General features: G+C 28.0%; 2 protein-coding genes across 3 annotated transcripts in view; both read left to right on the top strand.

Annotated features, from left to right (window-relative positions):
• LOC139425366 (alkaline phosphatase) overlaps window positions 1-5,503 on the top strand; it is a 33,695-nt gene extending 28,192 nt beyond the window's left edge. Inside the window, exon 9 of one of the 2 annotated variants that reach the window (XM_071179865.2) lies at window positions 1,752-5,503. In XM_071179865.2, coding sequence (XP_071035966.2) covers window positions 1,752-2,035 — 284 coding nt within the window. In that variant the 3' untranslated portion in view covers window positions 2,036-5,503. Of the gene's footprint in view, window positions 1-1,278 lie in introns of both variants that reach the window. The other variant, XM_071179869.2, reaches the window with a different exon arrangement.
• A 4,556-nt stretch (window positions 5,504-10,059) lies between these two features.
• Window positions 10,060-24,149, top strand: part of LOC107444737 (alkaline phosphatase) — a 30,452-nt gene continuing 16,362 nt past the window's right edge. Inside the window, exons 1-5 of the mRNA XM_071179871.2 lie at window positions 10,060-10,590; window positions 14,052-14,275; window positions 17,691-17,871; window positions 21,174-21,337; window positions 23,871-24,072. Of these exons, the coding sequence (XP_071035972.2) occupies window positions 10,506-10,590; window positions 14,052-14,275; window positions 17,691-17,871; window positions 21,174-21,337; window positions 23,871-24,072 (856 nt within the window). The 5' untranslated portion in view covers window positions 10,060-10,505. The remainder of the gene's footprint in view (window positions 10,591-14,051; window positions 14,276-17,690; window positions 17,872-21,173; window positions 21,338-23,870; window positions 24,073-24,149) is intronic.

Genomic DNA, 24,149 nt, shown 5'->3' with positions numbered 1-24,149 from the left:
ATTATTATTATTAATAATCTTGCTGATGGTAATGTTTTTAAATCTCTTTTTCAACGAAAGTTTAATAATTACTTTTTACTTCCACATAGCTTTAGGATTTTCGCGCATTTCAGAGTGATTTAAATATAACAGGAAGTATTCCTTTGGCCCCGTACTATTAAACAAACTATTCTAAATATTAAAAAACAAAAATTATGTAAGGCTAAGAAAAAAATTAAATGAAAAACTTTTTTAATTATTGTCAATTACTATCTGAGAACTTTGCATTCGTACAATTATAATTTATATATATATATATATATATATATATATATATATATATATATATATATATATATATATATATATATATATATATATATATATATATATATATATATATATATATATATATATATATATATATATATATATATATATATATATATATATATATATATATATATATATATATATATATATATATATATATATATATATATATATATATATATATATATATATATATATATATATATACAGATTGCAACTGTGGAGCTGTTCTGTGTCTCAGCCAGCACTGAACAGAATGAACATTGAAACAGTTTTATGTCAACTAGTAATTTTTATTAGTGTTTATGCTTTTGTTGTTTTCTATTTCCTTGTCGTATGTATTTTATGTTTCGTTGCTTTTTAATGCTTCAATAAAAAGCCACGAAAAACTGTTTAAATTCATCAATGCTAAATAATTGTTTGTTGAAACAAAACAGTAAGCATTAAAACAGCTGTGTGACATTTAAAAATTTTTATGTGTGCTCATGCTTTCGTTGCTTTTGTAATTCGTTTTCTTGCTTTCTATTTCGTTATTCTGTATGTTTCATTGATTTCTGTAGCTTTTATTCATTCCTTACTTTCTGTTTCGTTGCTTTTGTTACTTTTTGTCCGTATTGCTTTTTGTAGAATTCACGAGTTTCGTGCACTTTTTTGCTTTTGCTGCTGTTTGTTTCTTAGCTTTTGTTTTGATTTCTGTTTTTATTTTATTTTATGACCGCCGTTGAACAGTCGACCCAATTTTTGGGTTTACGACTACAAATGTTCAACGCCGTAGCCTTTTTGTTGCTTTTGCTTCATTGCTTACTACTGCTGGTGCGTTTTGTTCATTGCTTTCTGTTTCTTTACTTTTGTTACTTTCTGATTATCGCTTTCTGTTTTATTTATGTTTCGCACTTTTAAATTATTTTGTGCTTTTTAATTATTTTGTGTGTTTGTTTGTGCATATTAAATGTTTTTCTTTTAAAGTGAACTCAGAATTTCAACAAGATACTTTGGTCCCACGTGAATTTGACACCCATGGGTCAGAAGACGTCCCCGTATATGCACGAGGACCCATGGCTCATCTCTTTCATGGCGTTCATGAACAGTCTTACATACCTCATGCCATGGCTTACGCATCCTGCATAGGAACCAACAAAGAACACTGTAATCATGCTTGGTCCATTTATGCTACGCAGTCTTCACTGACTTCTTTGAAATTAACTGCAATTGCCATATGGATTTACTTTGTAGGCATGAAAATGCTTTAATTAGGTTTTTACGTCATGACTTTTTCATTTCCCCTTGTTTTTTGCAAAAAATTATTGTAAGAATCACTTCTTTTAATTGATTCACTATCCGAAATTATCTTGAGTGCACAGTCTTAGAAGCTATGATTTGATTTGATATTTAATTAAATACTTTTCTTCGTAAGTGAATTAAATACTTTTCTTTTAAAGTGAATCCAGAATTTCAACAAGATGCTTTGGTTCCACATGATTTAGAAACCCATGGATCAGAAGATGTCCCTGTATATGCTCGTGGTCCTATGGCTCATCTCTTTCACGGAGTCCATGAACAGTCCTACATACCTCATGCCATGGCTTACGCATCCTGCATAGGATCCAATAAAGAACACTGCAATCATGCTTGGTCTATTTATGCTACGCAGTCTTCTCTGACTGCCCTGAAATTAACTGCAACTGCCATATGGACTTATTTTGTAGGCTGCAAAATGCTTTAAATAGACTTTTCTTTCCTGAACTCTTTAATTAATTTTGTTCTTCACTAAAAAGCGAATGAATTTCAACTCTTTGTAAAGCATTAATCTTATTTTATCATTAATCTAAATTTTTTTCATGCTCTCGAGTTATTTTTTTTTTCTTATTTAAATAACTAATGGACTTTTAATAACTTATTGTCATCAGATTTCGTTATTATTATTTATTTCACATTTTCTTACTTAAAGTTAATCACTCTCTACAAGTTCAGGATAAATCATTTTTTTAATTATCTAATTATTACTTTGAAACGTTAAAGAAAACTATAACAGTCATAAATTATGCAATTATAAATAATAATATTTTTACAGTTATCTTAAGGCATATAAACAATGCCATTTTGTGTTTATAATAAGGATGACACCATTGGCATGACAGTCTCGAGAAGCAATTATTTCTAGCGATCTATTGACGCACATATTAGGTAGACGCAAATTTAAATCATTTTAGAATTTTAATTCATTGAATTTATAAACTTGATTCTCAAATCATATCTATGCTGGAACGCATAAATTTAAAATCACAATAAAAAACTTTATTTTTAACAGTATTGTTGTCACGTGTGATATTTAGTACTTTTTAAAAGACTCTGTTTTAAATCCTTTGTTAAAATGTATGAAATATTTTCTTTTTAATTCGAGTGTTTAAAAATAAAGAAGTACATATTTTTTTTCTTGAATTAAGACTTCGAAGAAATAAAAACGAATGTATGGTAGCAAAATCAAAATTTTTGAAATAGAACGGATATCATTGCCAAAGAATTGTTTACATAGTTGCTATTTTTTAAAACTGCATAGTCGTCATGAGGGTGGGTAAAAAAAAACATTTGCTAGGGATCCTCATTCCTAGAACTCTAGGGAGGAGTTGAATTTTTTAAATATATCTAGGGAAGAAATTTTAAATTTTTAAAATTTATCTTTAGTATTAAAAATTTAAAAATCTGGTTTTCTGTATTATCAAATAGAAGAAATGGAACAGAAGGCAGTATAGTATAATCTACATTTTTGTGGATCGCGCACAAAGTAGCTTATATAAATCATAACTATAAAATTTGAAATTTTTTTTTATTTAAGCACGACTACTGTATCAAATTGGAAGGGGGAAAAATTTACATTTTTTTTAATTTTTCCTTGTTAGGGATGAAGTTCAAAAGAAGTACCAAAAGAGATTTATTTCAAAAATGCAAGCAGAAATAAAATGTTCTAAAGTAATTCATTTTCCTTAGGCATCGCTGATGGGGGAATTCAGAAAGCTCTCTGCTAAGTGTTTTGCCTTATTATTATTTGATAACATTTGATCAAGTGTCTTCTTTCAAAAGTGTAAATAATAGACATAGTTCAGTTATTTAGTTTTCTTTGTTTAAAATAAAGATTCTAAATTGGTGTACTTCATGATTTATTTATGTTTACTTTTCATATAGATCAGCGAAAAAAAAGCTTGTATTTGATGTCTTCATTACACTTGCGTATAATAATCACAGTCATAAAATTTTCTGTTATCGTTGTTTGATGATAGTTCTTTTTTATCACGTGTAGTGTTAAAAATAAAGTATACCATTTTTAACAAACGTTATATACATAGTTAACGAAAGTTTTAAATGAATGTACCATAATTTCGCTTAGTTTATTTTCATTAAATATCAGTGACATCGCATATCAGTGACTACTAACATTTCATTATGCTTACGCGTGTCAATCATAATCATTAGTCTTTCGTTACTATTGTTTAATGATAAAAACATTTTTTTTAGATGATTCGTTGTTGTTTTTGTAAATTTAGGTGACTTTAAAACGCCTTCGTTTCTTTGTTTAGAGTCTTATTATTATGTTGAATAATATATTTATTGAATGTTACATTGTTTATTTTAAGAATAACAACCAATAATATTTTTCGTGTGTAAAATCTAAAAGTAAGTTAATATTACCAAACGAATAAAAATTTCATGTGTGCTACATTTACTTTCAAAAATTCCTTTTAATTCTGTTTAACTCGGAATGTGTTAATACCTTTTCTGGTAGTTCTGTAAAAGTTGTGAGAACAAATTAAATTTGACTTATAAAATTATGAAAACCCCTTACTAAAGTCCTTTTACAATATAAATCTGTCCAAGACGGTATCTAAATCCAAGATCTCCCAAATTGTTTATTAGTATTTATTGTATGAGTGTAAATAAATATATTTGATACTGCCATATGAAATTTATTTAATTTTCAGCTTATTGTTATTGTTATTATATAGTTTATTATTATATTTTTAGTTTAGTTATTAATTTAAAATCTTTTTAATTATTATTTTTTTAAAAAAGTGGGTTGTTCGTTTCTCTTATTTTTTTAGATCAATATTCGATTCAAATTTTTTTATTTTTACTATAATTTTCATTTTATAATCATCATCATTACATTTTTCCTATTGCTATTGCAAATGTAATGTACAATGCAAAAATGTACAATAATATTTGTCTCTACCATTTGAACTGTACTATGAAAAATGTTTAGATAAAATTAATAAAAGTATCTTTTTTGTGATTTAACCGTAAATAAAATTACTAGTATATACAAAAAAAAGAAAAAAAACTTTATTACCCAGAAGCTTATATTATGCACATCTAAATATTTTTTAATGTCGTTTTTTAAATGACTTTTTTAACACCTACATCCACTGCACATTTCTGATTTTTTCTTTCTTTCTAAGAAATCAAGAAACAAGGTCTATTATAGCTGACAAGTTATTCTTTTTATTTACACAGTTGAATGAATAACAAACTGTGCATTAACATTTTTTTCTTTCTTTTTTCTTTTTTTAATGCATGACAAAATCATCTCTCTTAAAAAGAGTCTGTATGTGCAAAATTTTTTTATTCAAAGTAGTAGAAAATTACTGTTTGATAATGAAGAAACGATGTAATGTTTTTAAAAGTTTTTGCGCACAATTATTTTTTAAACATTATTTTTTGGGTGTTATAGTTTATTTTATGAAAAAAAAATTCAAATTTAAAAATTAATTACATTAGGGATGCAATTCAATAATTAAAAAATATCTAACTAGAATTTTTTTAAAGTTCCTTCAAGTGAATACTAAGTGTTCCCACTTCTCTGCTACGTAAAGAGTGGTAGGAAAAGGCAAAAATACATTTCAGTTTATGAAGCGATAAGATAAAATCATATGCCTTTTTGTCTTAAATGTCATTTTCTATGGAGTGTATAAGTATGTATATCAACCTATTACGTTCTTTATAAATTTCTTCATTTAGACAAAAAGTTATCTAAACTAAAAATATCATTTTGAAAAATCTGCATCTTTCAGAACAAAACTAATTTCAGATTTGTAATCCCCACACCTTTATTACAGAAGATCTTGTATAGTTATTATATGATTTTGTATAGTTAGTTAGGTAAGTACTTGCATAAATGCAATAAAATATTTGTTCCTCAGTGTTATCTCTGACTTGCTTTTATTACGTATTATGTGTTTAGTCTTAAAGGATAAGTGGATTCAAATTTTATCTAAATTTTAGCTTTGTAGGATAATAATTTTTAAAAAGATACGAAAAATTTGTTTAGAAAAATGATATTTGTTTCCCATTTATTCTTTAAATATTTTTTTTCTTGCAATTTGTAATGATCGATTATATGATTATTCATTTTTTTTGCTTTATCAAATTTTAACAAAGAGTTTCTATTCATTATTTATTTATTTTTTGTACATTTTTTTGTAAAGAAAAAAATCATAGCCTAAAAATTACGCTTTTTTAATGTGATAAAAAAAGTAAGTGATTTCAGAAATATATATTATAATTCTTTTCAGAATTAGTAAAAAATGTAGCTGTTTAAGGTTCATAATAAATTTGATTACAAATGTTGCCACAATTACAAACAATTATAATTAACTATTACTAGAAATCGAGAGTATCAAAAGCTATGCGATCTATGATTACAATACAATCATGAAATCATAAACTCGACTTTATATCGAAATAAATAATTACTGGCAGATATCTAAGCATGGTAAATAAGCAATGCAATTGCAAAAATTTTCTCTCGACTACATGGCTGTTTTGATTCAGAATTTCTCATCTAATATTATATAATCATGATTATAATTAAGAATACATGAAATAATGATCATGTTTACCTGTAATTGTGATTATGCTCGTGATTCACTGTTTCCTTACTGGCTGTAAAACTATATTGCCAATTATTAAATTTTTAAATAAAAGGAGAAAATATTTATCGTATAAATAAAGTTATCGTAACAAATATTGGGAAGATTTTAACTTTTTATTTTATTATTGCTATGCATTGCAAATTTCTTACCAATTTCTTCAATTAATTCTGTAAAGATTAAAAACACCTTTTGGAAATGATATTAAAAATAATATCCAACAATAAAATTCCCAAAATAGCATATTTCAGTGGTTAAAATTGCAGACAAGTATTGATTCTACATCATGACATCATTCTCGACATAAAATAGAGATAGGTGAAGGTAAAAAATATTTTAAATGAGCAGTGTGAAGTAAATAATGTTTATAACTGTAAGTTATTTTAAACATTTACTTCAAACTGCTACTTTGTAATTTTTTATCGCCATATCTTGCAGTTTGTTCTGAAGATTATACCCCAATGTAACACTAAAACTTGTACGCAATTTTTGCTACAGAAATACGTTGATTTGAGAACTTTAATGTTATCGCTTATCTTTATTAACAAACTTGATGTTTTCGTTAGATATTCTATAGGAAATCAATCTTATAAATCACAAACTTATCTTATACCACAGAGAGTTCATATATGTGATGATGGTGCTGCTATTCTATGGTTAGTGTTGATAAATGTCATGTGATGATAACTATACTATTCGGAAAAATGTGAGAAAATTATAAAATCAATTGTACAATGAAAAGAAATTTTCTTTAAGATCTTTTCAATCCTTTCGAAAACCCATTTACCTTTACTGACAATTGTTATTGATTTTACCCTTCCTCAAAAATCGATAGCTTTTAGCTTAAAGAAATGCGAAATTTATTACCGATATCAAAATTACAATTATTGAAGAGGCTTTTTTATCAGGAATATGAAAGCGTTTAACACTTTTTACAAAGAAGCTATGAAAGTTGAATTATTTGTTTCATATTTCAGACATGTTATTTATTAATCAATGCAATAAATTCTTTTTACCACATAAATTTGATTATAATAAAACATCAGATTTGCACGCAAAGTTTAAGAAGGAATTTATTTACATTTCCTTTTTTTATTTGCTATAACTATTTCTATTCTTAGTTAGAGACTGTCGTTCTCTATTGTTAAAGTAAAGGAAGTTCTTAAAACTCCTTATTTGGATTTTTTTCTAAGGAAAGTTTTTCAGAAGTTCCTAAATTTTGCACAACTTAGCCTTAATGCTGAAAATTTGCAAAATAAAAAGTATCTCGCTGCGCTTTATAAATTATTTTCACATAATTACATATTATATACAAATTTATTATTTTCATATTATTACATATTATATACAAATTCATTATTTTCAAATTATAACATATTGTAAACAAATTCATTATTTTCATATTATTACATATTATATACAGATTCATTATTTTCATATTATTACATATTATATGCAAATTCATTATTTTCATATTATATACAAAACAAATGCTATTCTTACAGGCAACAAACTACGAGTGTTAATCCCTACTTAAAAATAAATAATTCATTTCATTTTTAGCACCTTCTAAATGTCTTAAAAAATAATTTTTCACATATATTTTATAGTTTACTGGGCATAACGTAAACTTTTCGTAAAAACTCATATTTATAAAAACCTATGTTTTTATTATTCAAAACAGTTGCGCAATTCCTACTTTCTTTCACTTTTATAATAAAAATTTTAATCTTATCACATTAAGTTGAGACTAAAAAGTGAGGCATTCACAGTATAATTCGAAAAATTCCACTTTTTGAAATATTTTTAATTAAAGTTCTAAACCACTTGGTTGAATCACAGCCTTTTATATTTGGATATGTAGAAGTATAAATTATGTGGAAATATTTTTCAAATTATTCAGCAAGGATATCTTAATTTTTTTTAAAAAAATTACACTTAAAGGTTGTGGTTGAAGTGTGAAATACCTAAAAAAGAAAACCACTCATCTTGGAAAAAATATATCCCTTTCATTTTCTTGTTTGTTTTGATTGCTGTTAAGATTTTAACTAAGTTACCTTTATTTTCAACATTTCAGAGATCATAAGGGTTCATTAAAATGAAATTAGTCCAGAAGCTAAACATTCCTTCAAACTTAATTCCTTTAGTTTCTTAAATATTTGGCCGTGGCAGGATACGTATCTTTACCAATTCTCTTACTGAATTAAGCAAAACAGAGAGCTTACTTTTCTTTTAAGTTCTGAGAACTTCTACAAGACTACATCTGAATTCTAAAATTTGATAACGTCCAGGTATGAACTTTTTTTGTGTTAGATTACTTTTTTACTAGAGTAAGCACTTTTGTTCGGCTACAATTAGCTGCAACTCAGAAGTGTGAGCTACCATTTTAAAGATTGATAGCAGAGTGAACGTTTCTAATAAATTTTTTAATTGCCTGTTCCACCTTTTTTTGCTAGAGTAAATATTATTTCTAACAGATATTTTTTGAAGTTTACAATTCTGAAACAAAGAGTAAGATACGGTAGAATTTATAATAAATTTTCCAAATAATAAAGATTAAAACCTCTAAGTAACAATTTTTTTTATTAAAAAGTAAAATATAAATGAATTTTGAAAAATGATGTTCACTATTTTCCTTTAGGTAAAAACCGCCAATTTTGATTATTAACAATATTTGAATTTTAGTCCATCAGCTATTCAAAAGCCTTTAAATTATGTATCTCTGAATTGTAGAAATGAAGCTATGGCTGTTTTTTTTTTGTATGTTGACCGAGGAAAAACCGAATCCGAAAGTAAACTCCCGAAACAAAATTTAAATATTTTTCTTTATGTTATGAGTATTTTAATCTCCTTTCATTTGCATAAATTATGTCAAGACAAAGAAAATTCATTGTCAGAAATAAAATTTTTTTCGCTAAAGTTTTTTTACATTTCAGAATTTTCTTGCACCTCTGAAAAATTTTGATTTTGAGAAAATTTCGCAAGACACATTACAAAAAAAAGTTTATTATAAAATTCTTTGAAGTTTTGTACAAGGATTTTGTACAATATTAGCAATAGTTTGAACTAAATAAGGATTGCTTATAAAAGTTATGCAACTAAAGTTTTGTATGTGGATTTTGTATAATATTAGCTATGTCTTGAACTAAATAACGAATGTTTATGACAGCTATACAAGTAAAGTTTTATATGTGGATTTTGTATAATATTAGCTATGTTTTGAAATAAATAACGAATGTTTATTGAAGTTATACAACTAAAGTTTTGTATGTGGATTTTATATAATATTAGCGATGTTTCGAACTGAAAACTGAGGTCTAAACAAGAATTCGTGATTTTTATCATGCTTTAAGTAAGAATATTTAGAATCAACTGTTGTAAAGTTGCTAACTCGAAATTTGTTGTTTTTGAGCTCAAATTTAGTTCAAGACATAGCTATTATTATACAAAATCCACATATAAAAATTTAGTTGTATAACTTTCATAAGCAATCCTTATTTTGAACTTATATAGCTGTCATAAACATTCATTATTTAGTTCAAGACATAGCTAATATTATACAAAATCCGAATACAAAACTTTAGTTGTTTAACTTTCATAAGCAATCCTTATTTTGAAAAATAGTTTATAAATTCTTAAACTTTTCTTTAAATTTATAATGCAATGCAATGTAATGATTAAGTTTATAATGCGCTGAACGCAATCAGATACCTTATTTACAAAGTTAATCATTTCGTGACGTAACAGTTCAAGTTCACAATATTACATCATCGGGTTAGAAAACTTTAACACTATTTTTTCTGTTAATCTTATCAACTTTTTCTTTCATTATCTCTCTAATATATACACAGTTCGTTCGTTTATACACACAGATTCGTTATTCTAAAGTAATCTGCAATTAATTTTTCCCTCGAATTCCCAAGTGATAAAATTGATATTAAGCTTTCTATATTGGCTCCGTGTTGAACGAACGATTCTACAAATGTTCATTTTCAATGCAACGTCCTTCTGTAGTTAGAAGAAAGAAATTACTTGAAATGATGCTAATGTTACGATGAACAATATGACATAATAATACCAATCGTGACAGATGTTTCCTCATCTTTTCAGTAGACTTCTATTTTCAAACGACATTGAAAACCAAAACGAACTCTAATATATTTGCATTTTTCTAGCAGACGATAATTTTTAAAGTTGGAAACTATGTTTCAAAAATAAGTTATTTAATCATAATTTATATCTATTTTAACGACGAAAACAAATTAAGAAAGGATGGAAATTAGTTTTATTACAGTTTTGTTGAGCACTCTTTTGTCAAGCGCACTTTGTTTAAAAGGAACTGTTTCAAATGAAGAAAGTAAGTATTTTTTTAAAAATAATCTTAATATATTTTTATCTGACATTTTGAATTTCGTACTCATATGGAATGATGCATATTTTATGAAAATAAATCTTTATGCATATTAAAAGCTTTGCCTGAATATGTAAATTCTTGATTAATTTTTTATAAATTAAGGAATTTATTAAATATACATAAAGAACATTGGTGAAATTAATAATATTACAAAATATGGAAGGATTTTTGCTTTTATATGTTGAATGCTTAGAAAATTTTGGTTACCCGTTTATATTGTCAGTTGAGGACGTTACACGATCCAATAAGATAAAAGTTACATAATTTGTTGAGAGATAGTAATATCAGTAGCTATTAATAGTAGTTTCAATAATAAGAGCTAATTTATCATTCGAATAGATTAAAAAATTCTGAAGCAAATTTTATCATAATTCTGATATTCAATATTAATAATAATTTCTTTTGGCAATGTGGACCATACTAAGTACTTTGAAATAAAAATAAAATGAATTATACTGATCATTTGATATAATTCATCTGTAAAAGGGAAAATTTTATTAAATTTAGGAAAATTTTATTAAAATTTATGTACGAAAGATATAGAGTTTCGAGATATTACAGTTCCTTATTTGAGCTCTTTTTTATGATAACTCAGTAGTTCTCCAGACATAACTTTGCATTACATATAATTTTGAATAGAATATATTAGGAGGTATTCGATTTTCTATCTCCTAAAGAAATATTAGATAATGATATTATTGTTTTTTTTTTCGAAAAATATAAGAGTTTTTCTAAGAAACTATTTTTCAAAACAATAAAAAAAATTTTAACTAATTATTTTCAAAATTTTTTTAAAGAGAATTTAACTAAGGTGGTAAAAATTTGAATAAGAATAAAAACGGTTTGGATTTGAATACATTAATACACCAGCTGAATACGGGGTAAAAAAAAGAAACAAAAAAAAAGAGTCATTTGTATATATAAGAGATTCCTTCATTTATTCATTCCTTCACTCACTCTTCACTAAATCTCCCACTTCCAACGAAGTTTAGAAAGATAAAATTTGGAGTATGTGATATAAATAAAATGTGAGATAAATAAAATAACTATTTGATATTTTATAATTATCGAGAAATTTAAGGGGTAATTAGCCCAATTGACATATTTGCTAAATAATACGTTTTTACCAAAATAGAAGTCTCAAATGTGGACCATGTGCTCATCAATTTATTTTTTTGAAATAAATATAAAATGTTTTATTTCAATATTTATATTATCTTATTCGGGTAATTAACTGTAATGATCCCAATGATGTAAATAAAAGTTTGCCACTAAGAAGTCTCAAATATCGACCACGTGATCCTTATTAAATAAAACTAAGAACTACAATGTTTTGTTTTGATGTGTCGTAATTATTGGAGTAGTTAACCTAGTTGAGAGCAATGCTAAATAACACGTTTTTACCAAGGTAAAATCTTTAATTTTGACAGTTTTTTTGATTATGAGATGAAATAAAAATTTCTATATTTTGTTACTATTGTGGTAATTATCCCAAATGAAATTTTGCTACAAAGATAGAAACTAAAACAAATTTGTAAAGCAATTTTGGAATATCGGGGCAATTGCAGTGAGTACGGATTTTGATGCATGCATAATTAAAACGGAACATTGAAGATACCTTTTAGTAACGCAACGAATTTAATAAAACAAAAGTGAGTACGAAATTAAACGTCATGAACATTACATTTCCATGCGAGTCCCAGTTAGGCACTCCTCTACTAATTTACGAGCTCTTGTTCGTTTTTCTCTGTCGGGGGCAAAATCTTATCGTCCCCCCTGTCACAAGTTTGATTTTTTCCTTTTTATAGCTCTGAATCTTACTCATCCGTCTTTTGAATTAGACGATGTGTTTAACTAAAAATGCTACAAAGTGAGGAATATATATATATATATATATATATATATATATATATATATATATATATATATATATTCCTCCCTTTGTAGCATTTTTATATACGTTGAAAAAACCACTTATAACTGTTTACACATAAAGAGTAAGAAACTAGTGAAATATGACTCCGAAAACACAAAAAAATGTACATTTTCAACACAGATTATAATATTTAAAGATAACATTATAAACATCTAAACAAAAATATGCATTATGCTTATTATATCGAAAAATATGCTAATCTTGATAGGGCATCTGCGTTATCATTCGCAGTATCTTTTCTATACGTAATTTTAACATTATATCTTTGGAGTGCTAATGCCCACTTTATTAGCCTTTAAACCACATTTCCATGCAGAATAAAATGCTATCATGGAAAGTTGATATTAAACCCATCCCGGACAAAAGTAGGACTGACTTGAATGATCATTTGCTAAAAGACAGACTGCAACAATCCCTTTTTGTGTGTCCCGTATTGTTGCGTCGTCAATACACCGTAAAAAAATTACGAAACGTTTCTGAATATATGGAGCAGCGACGGTGCATGTAGTTTTCAAAAACGTTTCAGAATACTTTGGAAACATCTTGTGGAGCTAGGCTACCAACAATGTCAACTGTCATCTATCAGATGTTTTCAGATGCATAGATGATAAAATGATACCTCGTGAGTTGACATGTTTTATTAACTAGTGAATTGGAATTTAATAGTTGAAATGGTAACTACGCTGCTCTCTGAAACTGAATCGGCATCAATGCGATTAGTTTCCTTAAGTGTTTCCCAATTGATCGGAAACATGATATGAAATGAAGTTCTTTGAGATTTTCGAGCACATTTCGGAAGCATGTCGAGTCGAAATTAGTTTTTAAATTTTCTTTTTCAGTGTAGCTACTGTAAAGGTCAATAAATTTTCGGAAAATCTAAACAGCGTGTCGCTAAATTTAGAGGAATAAATATGTTTTAGCATACAAATTTTAGAGGAATAGTTAATAAATATATTTATAACCGTTTAAAAATTCTTAAAACGTTAAAAATTATATCCATTTTTTTTACATGAAAACTTAAATAAAAAAAAATTCCAACATTTTGCTTTGTTGAAAGACAAAAGTAACGAATAAGCATTCACTTCTATTTATTTCGAGCTGCTTCTGATTGGACCATAAGTTTAAAAAATATCTCAACGGAAAATCACTGTACACCTCATTTGTACAAGATCCTTACAAGATCAAAAATGTATTAAAAAACATTTAAAATGTTTTTTAATATATTTTTGATTACTGATTTTTGAATTCAATACATCCAAAGGTTTTTAGTAGTATGGTATGTATTTACTGGTTTATGAACTTTAAATCAATTTGTATTTCATGGTGTCCTAATGTTGCAAATGGGATAATTTTCATTTAGAAATATTGAATTTATTCATCCCTAGATATTTTAGACATTTATGAAAAAAAAAAATTATAATTTGACCACTATTGCTAGTTTTGAACCTACGTGAAATTTTTTCTCTAGAAAAACCAGAATTTTGGAGAAAAAATGCTGAAAAGACTCTACTTGAAACTCTGCTATTGTACAAGAACGAAAATGTCGCCAAAAATGTGATCCTTTTTCTTGGTGATGGCATGGGTCTTACAACAGTGACATCTATGCGCATTTACAAAGGTCAGAAGAAAAATCAAAGTGGAGAAAGTGAGCTATTATCTTTCGACAGATTTCCACACGTTTCATTGTCAAAGGTGCTTACACATTTCTCATTCTTTCAAATTATAAATAAACATTATGTGAAAACTTAGGCGAGCTCCCAAACTATTTCTTCAGATAAGGTAGAAATATATAGAGATAAAAAGAGAAATATTTTCTTTAATCAGCCGAAAATATAATAAAATATTTTCTTAAAATCACCGAAAATATTATTTGCTCATGAAATATTTTCTTTAACCAGCCGAAAATATAATAAAATATTTTCTTAAAATCGCCGAAAATATTATTTACTCATGAAATATTTTCCTTAATCAGCCGAAAATATAATAAAATATTTTCTTAAAATCGCCGAAAATATTATTTACTAATGAAATATTTTCTTTAATTAGCCGAAAATATAATAAAATATTTTCTTAAAATCGCCGAAAATATTATTTACTCATGAAATATTTTATTTAGTCAGCCGAAAATATAATAAAATATTTTCTTAAAATCGCTGAAAATATTATTTACTAATGAAATATTTTCTTTAATCAGCCGAAAATATAATAAAATATTTTCTTAAAATCACCGAAAATATTATTTACTAATGAAATATTTTCTTTAACCAGCCGAAAATATAATAAAATATTTTCTTAAAATCGCCGAAAATATTATTTACTCATGAAATATTTTCCTTAATCAGCCGAAAATATAATAAAATATTTTCTTAAAATCGCCGAAAATATTATTTACTCATGAAATATTTTCTTTAATTAGCCGAAAATATAATAAAATATTTTCTTAAAATCGCCGAAAATATTATTTACTCATGAAATATTTTATTTAGTCAGCCGAAAATATAATAAAATATTTTCTTAAAATCGCTGAAAATATTATTTACTAATGAAATATTTTCTTTAATCAGCCGAAAATATAATAAAATATTTTCTTCAAATCGTCAAAAATATGCTTTCATTAAATATTTTCCTACACTAGCTTAAAATATCATTTACTCACGATATTTTAAATTATGGAATAGAGATGTCCAAGTCAGAGACTGAACTATATCAGTTTTCTACTATCATTCAAACGATTTCCATTTACACTGTTATTATTTGACAATTCGTATTCCCATATGGAAACGTATTCTTATTGGTTGCATCTGTAACCGATTAATCATTGATGGATTTCATTATACAGGTAAGTGAAGTGACGTGACACTTACTTAGTGCTCAAGCAGTTTCTCACGGAAGGATACTCGAGCACAAAATTATATAGAAAAAGAAATTAGAATAAAAGAATTGTTAAGAAATAAAACATTCAAGTAAATTCACAATTAACAAACAAAAAAAAAAAAAAGAATTTGCACGAACTAGCAAACTTTCAAAATGTTTCAACAATAGTTTTGAGACTGAAAAGTAAAGAGAAAAAAATGAAGTCTGATTTGTCAAAACTCACAATGCGTTTCTGAACTTAAAGCCTTAAATTGCTGTGGATTTTAGTAGTGCACATGTTAAGTTAATAAATCCAGGATGGTAATTAAAAATTCTTACGCTAAGAGTTCCTATGATTAATTCAAAAACTTGACTTTTAATATTATTAGATATATTTTGAACTGGGTCAGAAGTTTGTATCTCATCATGGATAGACATTCAGTTACCTTTAAACAATTTGAGAATATGTGCACACCCTTAAAAATTGTAGAAAAACCACTAGACATTTTTTTCTTCTAATGAACATACCAAAAAAATAGCCGAATTTAAAAAAAATCATGTCGTACCGAGAAGTTACCCGATACGGGCAGGCTTTATCATATTGGTTACATATTGAGTCGAAAGAATTTAAAAGCTGTGCTGATGTTTCCCTGTAACTCCGTGCAGTATTTTTCCCTGTGCGCCTGGACAAAAAAATGAAGTGCAAATAATAAATTTGACCACCTCAGGGTAAGGCTCAGAGGATAGAGCTTTCACTTTCCAATGAGGCGCACTGGGTTCGAATCCCAGTCGATACGAATTCCGCATCCGGCTTGCACCGACCACAATGCTGACGTGAAATATCCTCAGTGGTTGACGGATCATGGGTTAGAGTCCCCTTGACGTCAGGCTAACCGAGGGAAGTTCCCGTGGTCGTCCCCTCCATGTAACACAAATGCGGTTAGCTCCATCAAAAAATCCTCCACGAAGGCAAATTTCTTCCAATTCTCGATTCAGGAGTTCCCTTGTCTTCTGGATTGGGTTCAAAAATACATGGCTACGGAGTTGCACATTAGTTGTAAACCCATAAAATTGGGTCGGCTGTTCAACGACGGTTATAAAATAAAAAATAAAATAAGCAAAAAGTGAGAACAATCTTTTTTGTCTATGTTTAATTCTAAAAATTTGAATGTAAAAATTGTCCAATTTGATTTTTAACTAGTGATGATGTATCTATATTTAACATCGTTTAAAAAAATATATTGATAATTATTATTAAACTAATGTTACTCAGTATATTTAAATTACTAAATAGTAAATATTACAATTAATATGTTACCCTATATAGTTCATAATAATTGATATTAATATTAATAATTAATAATTGATGAAAGTGTAGCGTATCTATCACTACAAAATTACAACTACAATTCAGTAGTAGATAAGACATGTTAACTCGACTCTATGTCGGGGTACCTTTTCATAGATGACGGTTGACATTGTCTATAACAACTCATTCCCCACATTGGTGAGTTTCGGACGTGATGTGAACACGCCTACCTTGGCAGTAACGCCCACTTCGATATGAACACGCCTACCTAGACAGTAACGCCTATTTCGATGGATGATCCACATTGAACAGTTGACTTGCTACTTGTGACTACAACATTATCCACCTCCTCGCACTGTTGCTACTCAGTCTCGAGCACGCAACGTCGGCCTGCATACACTCGACTGCTAAAGGCAACACAGGAGCGACTACGACCGTGAAGTTAATACACCTCTCACATTCAGCATTCAAAAAGTACGGTGATCTTAATGCAGCTCTCCCGGCTCAACCGCACAAAAACAGCAATGATTCAACTAGTGATATTCATTCATCGAATTCTATCTCAGATATAATTCTGGTGGGGGAGTACTGTAGCGTATCTACCACTACAAAATTACAACTACAATTCACTAGTATATAAGACATGTTAACTCGACTCTATGTCGGGGTACCTTTTCATAGATGAAGGTTGACATGGTCTGTAACTACTCTCCCCACAAAAGTAATAAATCAGCTAAAATGAAAAAGATGAATTATTTAGTCGAAAAATATTGTTTACTAAAAATATTAATAAATTAATAATTACAATTGAATAAATCAATTATGTTATCGACTGCTTAATTATTGTATCTATGTTTCCTGAAGTAAACAAATAATGAACACTGTACAAACCCATTCAATAAATAATATATCAATTGTTTTATTTATATGTGCTGTTTCCTGAAGACCTACGGGGTGGACAGGCAACTCTCTGACTCTGCCAACACAGCGACAGCCTATCTTTGTGGAGTGAAAGGAAACTATGGAACAGCTGGAGTAGATGGAAATGTCATGTACGAAAATTGTGAATCATCTTTAAATAAAAGCAACCATGTTGATTCTATTATGAAATGGGCCCAGGAAGCAGGTAACGATATCAGTTTCTGAATATGTTTACAAAAAATAAATAAATAAATAAATCCGGAACCTTATAAATAGTCTCTTTAGAAATTATGCCAGATTTATATTGATGTCGCGTTTGCACGACACTTGCGTTTGCGTGATAGTAATTTAAAAAATACCTTTTAGAAAAAAAATGGTAAGAAAGTAGCACATAAGTTGGTACTAAATTGATAGTTTCTAATGAAACTGACGCCTTTAGTTTTGTAGATTACAAGTGAAAGTTATATGAATGAAATTTATCTTGACATATTTTGGTGAACACCAAATGTTTTTGTTTTACCAAAATAAATTGAAACAAATGAAATAATTAAGTTACACTGAGAAAAAGAGCATGGTCGAAATTATCAGATTATTGTAAACTTTATACCGTGTATCTGGCTCACCAAATGAGAACACCAAAAACCTCGGTAATTTTTAACGGAACACTTTGCTTGAAATTAACAATAAAATATGCAATAAATAATTTCATAATATGTGATAAAATTCGGTAATTTCATCATGATACCTTAGACCCTTAGAGCATGGCATAAAAGCCATTTATTTGGTTAAATTTACTTTCAGTTTTTTTTTTCTCTTTACTAACTGTGAGGTAATAAGAACAAATTCTAAAAACTAAAATTTCTGGTAAGCCGTTTCCATATGAACGGAAAAATTACCTAATGAATGGTTTAAATACCGCATATTTTGGTTTTTATTAATCAGAATTATGGTTTCTTCATCAGAAATGTCATAACCATGCACCACAATTTTTTTATTTATTATAAAAGTATTATTTTTTATCTTTTTGAAACAAAGAACGCGATTGTTTTGGTGGTTAGTGTACAAAATGCCCTTAAAATTTTAGATATTTTTTCTTATTTTATTTCTAATGGGAAGGCAAAATACAAATGAAAGCTCAAAATAGAACGCAAGAAACTAAGTAGTCGAAATGCTTTTTTCAGACTTTCTCTGTACGCCAATATGCAATAGGTCTCAAAATCATAATCAAGAAATGCAACACAGATGAGCTCTGTTCACGGTAGTTACAGAAAATAATCCCTTAAAAAATATTTTATGTTAATTACAAAAGTTGTCCTTAAAATAATGTAATAAAGAACACAAATCAATTTAAAATCAAAATTTGATTGTCTTACTTTTTTCAAAGAAACCTATGAGGAATAAAACTTTATATTTTTGTGATGCAGTATACTTAAGTAAAACATAACGTACGACATAAGCGCATATAATTTAAATAATAGAGATAGGCTATAGTTTTCATTTTATAACAAGTAGGGGAGAGTGGGATCAATTGTAACATTTTTTACTTAACTATTTTTAACTAACAAAAAATCCAATATATTATTAGTACTAATTGACAGACGAGTAAAGTAGACTATCCTCTACTAGAAAAAAAATAAATACCTAATTTTAAATATTATTATATTAGTTATTAACAATTTTTGACAGTCATGCACCTGTTACAATTGTCCCCACTTACGGGGTCAATTGTAACAGTTCATAAATTCAACTAAAACATAGTTAATTATACATATTATCATAGTTGTGATATATTTTTTTATTGATCAAAATAGTAGTGATATTTTAGGAGTAAAAATAATAATGAGCAGAGACCTAAAGGGTTAAATTTTAACTTTAAGGGGTTAAAAATTTTAATTTATGCTGTGAAAGGTGACAAATAAAATAATGCACATGCAACATAATATAAATGATATAGGAAACTATTGGTGGTTCTTAAAGAGTTAAGTAATGGTTTGTAAACATAAGATTATTTATTTTCAGCTGTTACAATCGTCCCTTTACTTATTGTTACAATTGTCCCCAAGACGCCATTTTAGCTTCATTTGTTAAAACCAATGCTAGTTAATTAGCAAAACTAATCTTTTTTTTTATTGAAATGTTAATTAAGGTGTCCACTTACATATTTGGTTACTAATTTTTATTTGTTTAAACGAAATTACTCTGTTACAATATAATATTCTAATACCAAAAAAAGTACTTGCGTGCCGTGAAAATATCTTTTGTGATGTAACTCTTTTAAAAGTACATAAAAATGGTTGTCATCAGGGGTGTACATGTAGATTTATTAAATACACCTTGTGCGCCACCTAGGAACCAAATCTAGAACCCGACACTCGAAATTTTTGCTCTGTTACAATCGTACCCTGTTACAATTGACCCCACTCTCCCCTACCGTTAAAAGTACCAAGACACACGAGTAGCACTTGTTATAGTTCCGAAACGTATTTCTCATACTACCACTTGGCTGGGTTAAATACACTATCCATGCTTTCATGTGTAGGTTTCTGATTTATTATGCTTTGAAATTGAAAACACAAGCTTGTTTAGATTATATGAGATCTTATTTTTGAAAGTAGAATATGTCCATTTTTTTCATGTATCTTGATATTTAAGGGTGAGCGCTCAAATGAATTTAAAAATATTAGCAAAAGTTCATCATTTCATGTAAGGTTTTTAAAACAGTAAAATGATTATATGTAAATATGCTGTAATGATTATTAAAATTTCAACAAAAAAATCCACTTCTAATAACAATATATTCTAAGAAATAAGGACCAATGGATAGATAAGTCCGAATTTTTGTACACTTTATTGGATTTACTGAAATGGAATTTGTAATGGAAAAATTTATTATTTAATATAGACATGTAAATACACGAATTAATTTTATCGAAATTTATGGAAAATGAGTGATGTGTAAGGCAATAAACTCATAATCTTGTGCTTCTTGCTAAAGGTCTTGAATTTTTTACTGCGACAGCATAATAATCTTACTTAAATCTTTTAAATTTTTCTTTCTAGATTATTAACTTTGATATAACAATTATACTATAATAAATACTCTGATACAGAATAATAAATACCCTGCGATTGATTGACATAGGAAAATTAAATCAAATAGTAGGAGTTGCAAAAGAACTTTAAACACAATCAGGTAAATTATTTTGAAATATGAATTGTAGCGAAACATGGCTGATTCGCAATGCGCATACTCGCATTGGCACTTATTCGTAGACAATGCTGCCTAACGAGCGATTATTTCCAGGGCATAGACTAATTCTAGAAATTAAATAGAAACTTAATTTAACATTGACAATAAAAAATGAACTTATTCCAGTTTCTAAAGCTAAAGTTCACTTTAACGGAAAACCATGCTGGATTAAATGTATGATTATAAACATAAAAAGAGAGTATTCATATCTCTCTTTTAAAAATAACAGTTCATACATATTATTCTATTCGAAACAGGTAAATGGACCGGCTTTGTAACTTCTACTAGAGTAACCCACGCAACACCTTCAGGATTGTATGCTCATACAGCTTCGCGAGAATGGGAGTCTTCTGCTCCAGATTCAAGATGCATGGACATTGCCCAACAGCTGGTTCACCATGAACCTGGCAAAAATACCCGGGTAAAAACTATATCCTCTACAATGATATTCGTAAATATATGACTTGTTATGATTTCATTAAAACCACGCACGTCACAGACTTGCAATTAAGTTCCATTAAAGATTTTGATGAGCATATGATGATCGTCACATGAAATACATATATACGTCACATGAGTTCATGTTCGTTCCATGAAATACACATACGTTAATAAACCACTGGTAAAACTTATGTTAAAAATTCTACCCTAAGTTTCATTCGATCGGAAAAATAATGCCTGTAATATCTTAATATCAGATGTCAACAGAAAAATAGTTTATTCATATTTATAACAAAATTAATAAAAAATTATGATTTTTAACTATCCCTCAACCGTGGAACTAACCAGTTATATATTTACTTTCATCGCTGCAGTAAGACACACTAAGCCACTTCTAGATTTCAGGTGCATTTCACATGTAGCATCCTTTGATTGTAGTCAAGATTGAACTTATGAACTTCAGCTCTCATCTACAGCAGAGGATACTATATTGCTTTCAGTTTTGCTTCAACCGGCCTTGCCTTCTAATTGTCACGTACCTTTACTTTATGAGTACTCTAAGAAGTTTAAGCATGTATTTTGTTTCAGGAAAAAATGTCCAGTTTAATGCTTTTTTTTCTTAAAGAAAAAATGACAATACAAACGTTATATCGGTTTATCAAAACATTGAGAGTAAAAGAGAGAGTTAGAGAGGTGTAGACAGAAATAGAGAGAGAATATTAGTAAACAAAATTGAAACAAAAAATAAGAAATATGGTTTAAAGCAATCTATGTTCCCATTATACTATCTCCTTAAACAGCAAGTCTAATTAAATGTGTTTCAAAATTTCATCATAGCGTAAAAAGAAATCTTTTAAAAAATATTTTATGCTTATAATATTTTACTCTGATAATATAATGTTAATATGACATTGATAATTCCGTTAATCTTGTATTTTAATTATAACATCATTAAGTGATGCTTTACACAGCAGAAAATAATGCTTACGTAAACATAGAATTGTTTACAAGCTGAAAGGTTAAGTTGATTGAAGAAGAAAAAACTATTTCTGATTTAAGAGGGAATATCACGAGAACGATAGAATTGCATATAACGGGCCATTATTAATATTTATTTACAAAATTTATCTTAAAGTGAATCACAACCAATTGCATTTAATCAGATAAGAATTTCCAACTTTCCATTTCAACAATGTTTGCACAGACTATTGTGCGAATCAGTACAGATGTCGTACTTGCATATAATGCTAAGACAGCTGTCAGCCTTTTCAATATTTTTATTTTGCTTTATACATTGCTGCCAACATAATGATAGTTTTTTTCTACTCCATAATGATAATACTGTTAACTTTGAAAATCTTAATGTAATTTCTGCTCTGTAATGATGTCTTTCTAGAAAACCTATTATTTTTGTTGGGTTGGAGTATCATGTTACAGGCAGCTTTTATTAGGATTTTCTACTTAGATGCAAATTTTTTGTAATAGATGTCAAAAAAAATTTTTTTGAAAAAAAAAAAAAAACTATACATCTACTTCATACAGTTATATAATTTAATTTTACCGATTTTTAACGTTTATCAAAAGGCATCAAAATTCGTCATCTTTTCAACGCAATAAATGTTTTTTTCAGGCGTTCTTACATTTTAAACGTCGCATAGTACTTTCCCAATTTACCGGAAGTAATTAAATTCAACTATTTTATTTATTTTATTTTATTTTATTACCGACGTTGAACAGCAGACCCAAATTTTGGGCTTACGACTACTGATGTTCAACTCCGTAGCCTTGTAATTTTGAACCCAATCCAGAAGACAAGGGAACTCCTGGATCAAGTATTAGGAGAGATTTGCCTTCGTGGAGGACTTTTCGATGGAACTACCCGCATTTGCGATACATGGAGAGGAAACCCACCCATGGTTAGCCTGACGGCAAGGGGATTCCAAACCATGATCCATCTACCACCGAGGAACTTTATTAAAGAAGAATAGCCATCACGTAAGAAATAAAAAAAAAATATACAGTTGAATTTATTTTCGCCAGGTGATTTTGTACTGATGATTTTATAGCATATGCCGGTAAAATGGAAAAGCTCCCGTCGTGCTGTAAATATAAGTTTTTGTTGTAACTCAATATGGTAGATATGTATGACTTTTTCTGTTGGAAATGATAGTATTACGAAAACCATGGTTTAAAAATTAACCTACCATGTCACTTTGAGTTAAAAAAAAATGCATATTTCGCTAATTAAATTTATTTTAGTAACAAACAATCCTGAAAAAGATAATTATTCATTTAGAACTTTCATTTTACACCGGCTTACTAGTCCCTAAAAACAATAATGGGAGCTTAAAAATATAAAAGTGATACTTAACTAATAAATAACAAAATCAAACAGCTCCTCAATGTTAGTACACTTTATGAAGGAAATATAATTTAACAAAGTACAAGCAAAATATGTACTGCAGGAAAACAGTACGCAATTGAAAAAAAAAACTAATCTATATTATTTATAGGTCATATTGGGTGGTGGTAGGAAGCATTTTATACCCACCGGCCAATTCGATATTGATGGGGAACAAGGCTCACGAATCGACTCACGAGATCTCATGAAAGAATGGGAAGAAGATAAAAGAGCTAAAAATGTAGCCTATAAGATCATCTATGATGCCCAGGAACTAAGAGAAACTCAGCCTGAGAAAGTTGACTATTTAATGGGTGAGAATTTAAAATTTGGGTAACTAAACATTCTAAACAATCATCCACCTGATTTTTGACATTTTTTCGAATTCAGA

The sequence above is a fragment of the Parasteatoda tepidariorum genome, chromosome 1 (assembly GCF_982258835.1).
Source record: "Parasteatoda tepidariorum strain Cologne lab strain chromosome 1, Ptep-v5.0, whole genome shotgun sequence".
Classification (NCBI taxonomy): domain Eukaryota; kingdom Metazoa; phylum Arthropoda; class Arachnida; order Araneae; family Theridiidae; genus Parasteatoda; species Parasteatoda tepidariorum.
This window is presented reverse-complemented; position numbering and strand designations above follow the sequence as displayed.